The sequence below is a fragment of the Hyalella azteca genome, unplaced genomic scaffold, assembly GCF_000764305.2.
Source record: "Hyalella azteca isolate HAZT.00-mixed unplaced genomic scaffold, Hazt_2.0.2 contig10505, whole genome shotgun sequence".
NCBI lineage: Eukaryota > Metazoa > Arthropoda > Malacostraca > Amphipoda > Hyalellidae > Hyalella > Hyalella azteca.
In genome coordinates this window covers 46,227-58,013 of record NW_025940543.1, presented here as the reverse complement: position 1 = coordinate 58,013, position 11,787 = coordinate 46,227, and the positions used below count along the sequence as shown (strand labels likewise).

Here is an 11,787-nt window from a genome sequence, read left to right as displayed (position 1 = left end):
CAAAATTACTTTTTTCAATTTTTTTAATATTGAAAATTTTTTTTTTACTTTTTAAAATAATTTATTCTGACATTTGATTCATGCATTGTCTCCAACTTTAAACAAGTATGCAAAATTTCAGATCGATAGGATAAGTAGAAGTGTGTTAAATTTCGATTACAAGATTTGTAGCAGACAGACAGACAAACAAACAGACAAACAAGAAGTGAAGTTAAAGAGAAGTGTTGTAATAAAAAGGTTCTACTAACAGTAAAGGTGCAACGAATGACATAAAAGTCACTTATTAATCAACCCTTTCTTTCAATGGACCACCGGCACCAAATGCTGCTCCTGGCATACCACCGGGCATTGCACTTGCACCTCTGTAGAGCTTGCTAATTACATAAGAACAAATATTCTCAACCTGTTTCTGTGTATTCTCAAACTCTTTCTTCTCTGCGTGCTGATTAGCATCCAGCCACGTGATGGCTTTACTGCAAGCACCTAAAGCCTTTTTGAGCTCCTCTTCTGGCACCTTGTCTTTGAGTTTATCATCTTCGAGGGTAGATTTCATGTTGAAGCAGTATGACTCAAGACTGTTCTTGGCAGCAATCTTCTCCTTTTGCTTCTCATCCTCTTCCTTGTATTTTTCGGCATCTTGTACCATCTTCTCGATCTCCTCCTTGCTAAGGCGACTTTTGTCGTTGGCGATGGTTATCTTGATCTTCTTGCCGGTGGACATGTCGACGGCAGACACGTTCAAGATGCCATTGACGTTGATGTCGAAGGAGACCTCAATCTGAGGCACGCCCCGAGGGGCGGGAGGGATGTCTATGAGCTCGAACATGCCGAGGAGGTTGTTATCCTTTGTCATAGCGCGCTCTCCTTCGTAAACCTGGATGAGCACACCGGGCTGATTGTCCGAATAGGTAGTAAAGATCTGGGAGCGTATACTGGGGATGATAGTGTTCCGCTTGATGAGGGCAGTCATAACACCACCAGCGGTCTCAATGCCCATTGATAGAGGGGCGACATCGAGGAGGAGTACATCTTTAACGGCTTCAGATTTGTCACCAGATAGAATGGCAGCCAGAACTGCAGCACCATAGGCAACAGCTTCGTCAGGGTTTATTGATTTGTTCAACTCCTTGCCATAGAAGAAGTCCTGCAACAGCTTTTGAATTTTAGGGATACGAGTTGAACTTCCAACCAATACTATCTCGTGGATATGTCCTTGTTCCATTTTGGCGTCTCGAAGCGACTTCTCCACGAGATCCAGGGTTCCTCTGAAGAGGTCAGCGCACAATTCTTCAAACCGAGCGCGGGTAATTGAAGTGTAGAAGTTGATGCCTTCGTAAAGCGAATCAAGCTCGATGCTGGCTTGTGCAGATGAGGAGAGAGTCCTCTTGGCTCGCTCACACGCAGTTCTCAGTCGTTGCAAAGCTCGCTTATTATCTTCGATATCTCTCTTGTATTTCCTCTTGAATTCTTGAACAAAGTGATTGACAATACGATTGTCAAAATCTTCTCCTCCAAGGTGATTATCTCCAGCAGTGGCTTTTACTTCAAAAATGCCGTCGTCGATGGACAGAATGGAAACGCCGACGGTTCCACCGCCCAAATCGAAGATGAGGATGTTGCGCTCACCAGCTCCGGTTCCCTTTTTGTCGAGGCCGTAGGCAATGGCTGCAGCTGCTGGCTCGTTGATAATCCTGAGGACGTTGAGGCCAGCAATGGCGCCAGCATCCTTAGTTGCTTGGCGTTGAGAGTCGTTGAAGTAAGCAGGCACGGAAATGACAGCATCTTTTACATCACCTCCCAGGTAGGCTTCTGCGATTTCTTTCATCTTAGTTAACACCATAGAAGAAATTTCTTCGGGAGAAAATGTTTTCATCTCCCTTTTGAATTCGACCTGCAATTTTGGCTTGTCGCTGTGATTGATTACTTTGAAGGGCCAGTGTTTCATGTCACCAGCAACTGTTGGGTCATCAAACTTTCTCCCAATTAGTCGTTTTGCGTCAAAAATCGTGTTAACAGGATTGAGGGCGACTTGGTTCTTGGCAGCATCACCTATCAGACGCTCAGTGTCGGTGAAGGCGACGTACGAAGGAGTTGTGCGGTTGCCCTGATCGTTGGCGATGATCTCGACTTTGCCACGCTGGAACACAGCCACGCACGAGTAGGTCGTGCCTAGGTCAATACCAACTGCTGGTATTTTCACCATCTTGGATTCTGCAGAATGAAAACATTTTATTCATTTCAAGTGCAGTTCATACTCTATGGTTCACTCGTTACAAATTAATTTCAAGAACATTTCACAAAAGTGCACCTCAATTTTGAATGCAGTCACAACTTTAAAATACAATCTAGACATTTAAAGGTATTGAAATAGGTTTTACCATCGATATCAACGTACGCTGAATGACAGTTACATTCTCTCTCCACCAGCCAATAATAGATAAAACGCAAATTCGACTTTTGATGAACAGACAATTATTCTGGTGGCCATTGGACGATATTTTCCATCTCAAATTACCTTCAGATGATTTTTCGTACGATTACCACGTACGCAATAGAAGACCTAACATTTTTATATATACAGTGGGAAAATAAATTTCAGTCACCAATTGTGCCGGTTCTCTCACTTAAAAAGATGAGAGAGGCCTGTAATTGACGTCATAGGTAGACCTCTTTTGTGAGAAACCAACTGTTAAAAAAGGATAGAAAACAATTTTGTGGGACTTAAAATGAATTTATTTACAAATAATGGTGGAAAATAAGTATTTGTTCAATAACATTGAAGCAAGATTTCTGGCTGTCACAGACCTGTAACTTTTTTTAAGAGACTTCACTTTCCCCCACTCGTTACCTGTATTAATGGGGCCTGTTTGAAGTCGTTAACGATATAAAAGACACCTGCCCACAACCTTTAACCGTCACACTCGAAACTCCACTATGGTGAAGACGAAAGAGCTGTCGGATGACACCAGAAACCGAATTGTAGACTTGCACCAGGCTGGGAAGACCGAATCTGCAATCGGCAAACAGCTTGGTGTAAATATATCTACTGTAGGAGCAATAATCAGAAAATGGAAGACCTACTAGACCACTACTAATCTCCCTCGGTCTGGGGCTCCACACAAGATCTCAGCCCGCGGGGTCAAAACGATCACAAGAACTGCGAGGAAAAATCCCAAAACCACAATGGGGGATCTAATGAATGACCTGCAGAAAGCTGGGACCAACGTTGCAAACGCTACAATCAGCAACACACTACGACGCCAGGGACTAAGATCTTGCAGTGCCAGACGTGTCCCCCTCTTAAGCCACTCCACATCAGGCAGGTCTGAAGTTTGCTGGAGAGCATTTGGATGTTCCAGAAGAGTATTGGGAGAATGGCATATAGTCAGATGAAGTCAAAGTAGAACTATTTGGAAAAATACAGCTCGTCGTGTTTGGAGGGAAGTGAATGTGGATGGAATTGCATCCAAAGAACACCATACCAACTGCGAAGCATGGGGGTGGCAACATCATGCTTTGGGGCTCTTTCACTGCAGAAGGACCAGGACGGCTGGTCCGTGTACATAAAAGAATGAATGGGGCCATGTATCGTGAGATTTTGAGTACAAACCTCCTTCTGTCAGCATGGGCAATGGAGATGAAACGTGGTTGGGTCTTTCAGAATGACAGTGATCCCAAGTCCATTGCCAAGGCAACACAGGAGTGACTTCGTAAGAAACATTTCAAAGTCCTGGAGTGACCTAGCCAGACTCCCGATCCCAACCCTATCGAAAACCTTTGGAGGGAGTTGAAAGTCCGTGTTGCCTGCAGACAGCCCCCAAACATCACTGCTCTAGAGAAGATCTGCATGGAGGAATGGGCCAAAATACCAGCAATTTGTGTACCAACCTTGTAAAGACGTACCAAAAACGTTTGACCACTGTCATTGTCAACAAAAGATGTACAACAATGTATTGAACTTTTGTTATTGACCAAATACTTATTTTGCACCACTATTTGCAAATAAATTTTTTAAAAGTCCATCAAAATGATTTTTACATATTTTGTCTCTCATAGTTGAGGTCTACGTATGATGTCAATTACAGGCCTCTCTCATTATTTAAGTGGAAGAATTTGCACAATTGGTGACTGACTAAATATTTATTTTCCCCATTGTATTATATATATATATATATGCATTGGAAAAACTATTTAATTATCAACTTTTAATTAAGAGCGACATGATGTTATTTTTTATGGTTGACTTTCAGCTAGAATAATTGTTCCAGATTTAAATTATGTTAAATCATGCTAACGCGTTTCTGAATGTCATACAACTTGGCAATTAACTCTCTCAGTACGTCATCGTTGTATAGTTAGATGTGTATGAATGGGCAGGGTGGCCCAGTGGTTAAAGTTCAGAGCACAAAGATTGGAGCAGAGTTGCAGGTTTGATCCCAGCTCTATGCGCCAGATTCTGGTCAGAATTGGCAAGGAGGCCGGGCGGTGAAGCAAAGAAATTTTGAAGCAGCGAGTTGCGAGTTCAGGCCCGCAACATGCTGTAACTGTTCTGCAATGTAAAGAATCTGCGACAGGCCTACGGCCTAATAAACGCTGAAACCGCTATATATATGCCATACATGATCAAAAGCGGAATAATATATCACTTTCACTAGTTTTATGAATAAATGTTATTTGGGGTTAAATCTTTCTATGTTTCAGTATCAAATTTGATCCAGGTAATAAAATGGGATAAATGTATAATAAAAGTATGTGCTCTGTTACCATATTTCTTATAAATGTATTAAGATGTGTGATTTTATTGAACAATACGAAAAATTTCAATGACCAAATTTGACTAAATGTGACCACAATAAATGCGAAAAAAGACGAACCTAGAAAAAAATTAATTGAATAAGACAGCATATTACTTGGAATCCGCCCATTGTCACAGGAAAGAGTGACAGAGGAAACAACTGAGCAGTGAGCAAAGAGTAACAAATGAGTAATGCGTTATGGACGTTTGTGATGAATTCTGGTCTAAACTGAGCTTCCGTCCTGTTGTCAGCCTGGTAGCTCTGTGAAATATCTTCGTGTTCAAATAAATATTTAACAAACATAACATATCGTAGTGATGTCGGCGGTTAAGAGTAGGCCTGATGTGGCCTGTCGCCGAATCTTGACCTTTTCGAGACTTGTTCATAGAAGATCTAAATCTTGTCATTTGACCAGATATTTTCAAGACTGACGACAGTTTGAAATAGCTACTAGACTTCCACCGGGTTCGATATGGTGCTAGGCATTTCAAATCTGAACATATATTTTTCCATAGCTTTATCTAGTCTGTTCTTGAACGCGTCCATACTCGGAGCGCCAACGATGTAATCAGGGAGGCTGTACCACATGTCAGTGATTCGAAGCGAGAAGAAATGTTGTCGCGTGGACATGTTCTAGCATTTAGCATCAACATAACACTCATATTTTTTGCCAAATATCACGAACGGATCGGGGCGCAAGCTGCAGATCCGCGCTTTTATGAATTTTTTCTTTGGCACCGTCATTAGAATACCCACACAATTATCGGGTGCTTGGCGAGGTGAAAATTTTACTCTCGAGCGCATATCTCAAAAACGAAGAGACCAATTTTGTTCAAACCTTCATCATTATAACTCCAAGAAGTTTGCACAAATTTTGGTACATCGTTTGTCTCGATTCAACGAGTTTTAATATATTTTTCCGATATAAAAAAGGTACTCTAACGAGTATTTCGTAAAAATCACATTTTCGCGCTTATACTCGTATCTTTGGTTTAAGGCTCTCGATTTGATTTAAATTATTTTTTTCTGTGTTCTTTGAGTCTCGACGAATATTTTGATATAATATGTCCCAAAAAAATTGTTACATATTTCATTTTTAAAAATGAATTTCATTGGAAGAAGTTTATACTCTACTGTCAATATCTTTGCTGAACGACTTACGAAAATTCTAAAACTTTTTCATATGTATTCTCTGATTTCATATGTATTCTCTGATTTATATAAGATTTGTTTCGGAAAAAAGTATTTAGTAACAGTTTTTTTTCAATCGCCCTTAGTTACAGTTTTGCGTCATATCTTTAGTGGTAAATCACAAAACATATTGAAATTTCGTGTAAAACTGCCTACGTGCTGTAAACATTTTAATGTGTTCAACTTATTTTTAGAAGTTACATTTCTCCATGTATAAAATAAAATGTGCGTTTCGAGGTGCTTTTCAGCTTCAGGGTAACTCGGGGTAACTTCAAATCCTTTTATTCTCCGTCTAAATAAATTGTAAAGGGAGCGTCTGGCCAAAATTTTAGAATTTTGGCTTTTCCGGTTTTTAGTCTCATCTTATAGCTGACATTCTGACCTATCCAACGGTACCAAAACCATCTCTGTACATTGATTTATGCGTTCACGACAGATCGCAAAAGGGTGGGGAGTGGTGGAGTTCTTTCACATTTAAGATAGGCGGAAATTCCCGGTAGAACACTTAAATAGCTAGTCCAAACACTATGTGCTTCAGTTATCCGCCTGCAGTCAACTGGGATGGTTTGCTTGCCGTCGTTCACACCATCCTTGACAGAAATTGAGCTCCAGGATCACCTAGTCTTGCATTCTTGCCACCTTCAACGCCTATTTCGAGGCGCCCGGGACTTTGTCGGGCTCTACTGAACAGTTTAACTTATTGTCACGGCAAACCTATCTCCTCCTAGAGTTTTGAAGCTACAACAATGAGACATATATCATTCGATTTGCAAATAAAAGATCTATAAAACTTTTTTCTCGGTTTTTCTAATTTCATTATAGTTTGAATTTTATTCCGCAAAAAGTGGGGGGTGGCAGGGGAAAAATCGTAAAATTTCCGAAAATTTAGGAAAAATGCCCCCACTTCCACAAAAATTGAAATTTAAAAAAAAGAAAAAAACTTTTGGTAGATAAAGATTTTATGCATCGAATGATATGTGTCTCGATGTGGCAGCTTGATAATCCTAGGACCATTTCTATTTCTACAACACCCCCTTTTTTGCCCGTTTTCTAACAATTCCACGTTTTCTTTAATTTTTCGAATAATTCACATAAGCAAAAGGCTAATTTTTTTCGCTTTTACATAAGTGTACCAAGTTTCAGAGCGATCCGTCCGTAAATAACCGATATAAATTTTGACCCAGACGCTCCCCTTAATTCTAAAACCATTATACATAAATTCGTTGATTGCATAAATTGATAAAATCTGATTCCCAAAAAAAGTTGTTAAAGTAAGCTTATAGTTCAAATTAATTTGATAGATTTTGGCGAAAACCGTTGTCTGAATATCTGCTCAACTAAAACAATTTTTATTGTTCATATGCATATCTTATATGTCCATTGCTTCATTTTACAGTGAATTTGCATGCAAAACAATATTTACCTAATTAAAGTGTTTCAATGCAAATCGCCGATCCAGCCAGTCCATCAGCCGGGTTGCCCGTCATTCCTTACGACTGTGCGACAACGTGAACACGTACCAGTAGGGGCCGCACCATCGCATCTCTTCTTCTCGTATTTTATATTCAGTTGTGCCGTAGATTGTCAGGAATTTCTTCTTAAATTGGGATTCAAAGGTGCGTGAAACGTGTAATAGATAGGACGTGTTTGGAACGTGTTCTTTCGAGGTGGATGCCATGTTATTGACGGCTAGCGGATGCCGTGCTTCATGAGACCTCATCCAATATCATTTATTATTTATTCTACCACAAACACCTTCTTTTATTATCTTTCCAATCCGCTAATGAAATGCGATGTCAATTTTAACTAATTTCGAGAGGTTTGAACCTGTATTATTTCTCCCCATGATATTCTCTACGCATTGGACGAAATTCTTTCCGACATAACAGTACTTAGCATAACAGGATTCACCGATTACTATTTATCGCTTAAATATTAACATTTGAATTGGTATATCGAGCTTAAATTAACCATGCCCTGACTGATTCCAGCCCTGTTGTCAATGATTGAATGTACCCAGTATCTAGTTGACGATTAAATGTAGTCAAGATAATTTGAAGTGTTGCTATGCAAGATTGTAGTTATAAATAAACGACGCATTAAGACCAAGAACTTCTAAGTAATGCAGTAAGCATCAAAGTACTCACCACTAATAGAAAATGTATTGTGCAACTACGAATATAAAACTGCTAAACTGCTTCAGACATTTTCAAAACGTGAGAAATTTGCTCTTTTTTGACTTAAAAAGAAACTACGAGATTTTTAGACGAGCTCACATCACGTGCAACGCTTTCACGAAGTGAGCTAACACTGTATAATGAAAACGAGGCTCAAAGTGGGTAACAGAGATTTAGATTAGATATTTTATTCATGACTGTTGAAGCCTCTGTACACAGATAAGGCTAATTCAGCATTGATAACCGTCATACGTGTTACAGCTCACTGATAAAAATGATAGCCTTTAGGTAATAATGAACTAAATTTTAAAGTAAAGCTTAAGTTTAATTAAACTAAAATTAGTTAATTAAAATTAATTAAAATTAAGCAATAAGCAATAAGCTTAAGTTTAATTTGCATTGTAATTCTATCATATTATTGTTGCTCACAGCATTAGCCGAATTTTCGTTGAATATTGAGAACGTACAGGAATTGAGGAAAATTTTGATATATAATCCATCCAAGTAAATAATGACTCATTTTTTGAACTACATTTAAGTTAACTAAGTTATTTTTTGTTGTGATCTACAGATTGTATAATTTACTAAGAGTATATAATCAGTCATTAAATTTCTTGAACGCAATAATGAAAGTTAAATCGTCGGTACATTTTTTGAATAATCGTTTTGAAAATAAATAATGTGAGCGAAGAAAACTGAGCTACGAAGATCTTAGAAATTTTCAAACGATTTACCACGAGTTTGCCCTTGAACTTAAAACGAACCCTCCTAATCTATTCATGTTTGCGTGGTCATATGATTATAGGATACAACGTGATGAATGACATAATTCAATAAGAAGACTCTCGACGCATCAGATGTATTAGTTTCTGGTTGCGTCAGTTGTTGCAGGAGAGCGCGCATCAATCAATAATTTATTAAAAAGCGGCCTGGTTATTCACTTTTCGTCACCGAGTGAAAAGGTGTTGATATTTTGTAGTAGGGAAGGAATGAAATTAACGTTCGTTTGCTCTATACCAATTCGACAACATTCACAACTAAAAGATTAATATGAACGCAAACTTCCAGCATACGCAGAGCAACCGTGCATAACGATATTAGCTTAGATCTACGGACATGGGGGACGGCAAACAAACCCCAGTCGGCATTAACGGTGGCTTATGGTCATCTGTATAGGTTTAAGCACTTCCAAGTTGAAATTCGGATTCCAATTTAGGCCAAGCCGTTTTCTATATAATCGGCTTCGAGTCAGTCTCAGTCTCTTTTAGGATACTTTTTAGATGCTGGACAGGCTTACTGCACTCTGGCTGGAGGTGAATCAGCCCGAATCGGTCATCTACAGTATTCAGCTATTCTTTAGGAGCATCTGCCACCTAGGAAATAGCGTCGATGTATGTGCACTCGTACGTTTGGAAAGTCGTAAAATTTAACAAGATGTGAATTAACACTTCAAATTTTTTACCTTCTATGGTAGTTAGATAATGATTCATTACGTGTATGACAATGATAATTTTTTGCTTCAAAAAGTCGTGATTTTTTAATTTAATTTATTCAAGAAGCAGAGGCTGCTTGAAGCCTTGACATGATAATAAGTTTCAAGAGGAGAAAAATACTTGATAAAGAGTTCGCGATGGCAGAAAATCAGGGTCTATATCTCAATGAGGTAATTTTAATTCCTCGTCATAACATGATTAAACTATTTGTAATTAGCACAACCAGCAACAGATGAACGTTGGGTTTTGCATTCAGGTTTACAAGCTCCTATAAAATGTTTTGGCTACTATGGTGTTGGGATTGCACTGTTCGTTATTGTGATGGCAGTGCGCTGCCTGATGGTAAACATTGTACAATGTACTGTCGGTTATACAAGCAAGGTCTACAAATTGAATATATCGGGTCAATGTGATATTATGGTGGGGTTCACAAAATAATTCTATAGTCAAACTTGAAAATATAAAATAATATGATAGCAACAAAGGGCGAATAATTTTAACGCACGAATTACACAACTTGAATAGCTTTACCCCGCCCCGAACGTGTAACAGCCCAAATATATAATAAGAACGGAGCACCTATGTTTTTATGATGGCTGTCTGCGTGCACCATAGGTGAAGAAACTTTGATTTAAACAGTGAATTAAGGGTAGCACGCACCACCTGCTCCACACCTATAATCTGCCGATGGCCACCTTACCCGTAAAGCGCTTCTTCCGCCAGCCCATTGGCGCCGGTGGCGCATCGATGAGCCACCGATGGCCACCTTTAAAATGAAATCCATTAATACTTTTTCCTTTAGTTTCAAATGCGATGCCTTGCATTAACTGATATTGCTTCAAACAATTACCATTCTGAGGGCTACGTATGCAAATCCACCTCACCAAATCCATATTTCACCTCACCAGGCTGGCCTCTTTGCTCTTCAGCAGCTACCCGCTCATAAACTTCACTGTTCCAGTTAATTTAGTGTCGGTACTCTGTCCTGTCAGCTATTTCACGATACTGTATATTTCTATCAGTTTTCCGTTTTCCGCTGCGTTTTGTGTTCACGGTGCTATCTCTGATATCCACTTTTTTGTCTACTCTCGCACTCCTCTTCGCTTCCTCGTCTTTCTCACAGATCTCCTCTTTCATTCTGTCTGCAATACTTTCTGATCGGGTACTTCAAATGTTTGCTTTGTTAATTCTTCTCTCATCGATCAGCCTCCAAGAGTTGCTGCTTACTCTTCCATTTCTTGTAGTCGAGCAGAGCACCTCTTCTGCCGCCTTGATGTAAGCATTTCTATACTTTTCTCATACCTCTTTATGTCGTCGCTCTCGTTCCTGGCCAAGTCCAGCTTGTTCATAATTGCCCCGCAGTACTTCTTCCTCGCTTCTTCTATCGGTCGCTTCACATCTATCCTTGATTTCAACTATTTCATGTGTCACCTACTAATCTCAATTTTAACTCATGCATTTGAAAGTATTTAGCATTTCTTGATGGCGCGGTTTACATTTGGTAGATAATTCCTATATTTCCAGGAATGGGATTACTAATAATAATATTATATGTTGGCGGTAACAGAATTTAAGGCGAGACCCGTTTGCATTCCCACTAACTTCCGCATGCGCGCGTAACATCCAGTGTAATTTGCTAAACACTTTTCATTTCGCTAGTAAATTCTGTTCAGCGGACTGTTTTGCACAGCTCTATGAAATTCTGCCTACAGCAGCTGTAAAGAAAAATGGGACTGTAACCTTAGTTGAAATTATAGTTGGAACATGTGACCTTTCTCACATTGCCATACTGATGGCACATTTCAGAATTTTATTTTCTAATAATTTGTAATCTTCGAAAATAACCAAATTCATAACGACACTTCGATTTCACTCTGGTAAAAAAAATTAATAAAACAATGGAACAAAGTACATATTCACAGAAAAACGACCAGCTTAGCAAGTTAGTTAGTTACCGCCGAAGGGGGAAGACTGCATGGTGAACCTAAACACGCAGTCGACTGTTCAGAGAACTTTCGGCTATACAAATCGAAATAGGTATCGTGGTGAATTAGAAATTTGAACATAGAGCATATGAGAACGAGCTGCTAAAATAACACGCTCATGCCAACGTATAACTCGTGTTAAAAA

At 39.2% G+C, this 11,787-nt stretch overlaps 1 protein-coding gene across 1 annotated transcript; it reads right to left on the bottom strand.

The window, feature by feature from the left end:
• Positions 1 to 216: 216 nt before the first annotated feature.
• LOC108664813 (heat shock cognate 71 kDa protein-like) lies at positions 217 to 2,901 on the bottom strand. Its single transcript, XM_018151508.2, has 2 exons — positions 2,849 to 2,901; positions 217 to 2,211 (listed from the first exon to the last, which is right to left on the bottom strand). The coding sequence occupies exon 2, from the start codon at positions 2,201 to 2,203 to the stop codon at positions 284 to 286; it is 1,920 nt and encodes a 639-aa protein (XP_018006997.1). The 5' UTR covers positions 2,204 to 2,211; positions 2,849 to 2,901; the 3' UTR covers positions 217 to 283.
• Between the last annotated feature and the right edge of the window lie 8,886 nt (positions 2,902 to 11,787).

Excerpts from the sequence above, each read along its gene's own strand:
- LOC108664813 (XM_018151508.2), bottom strand. The coding sequence starts at position 2,203 with ATGGTGAAAATACCAGCAGTTGGTATTGACCTAGGCACGACCTACTCG.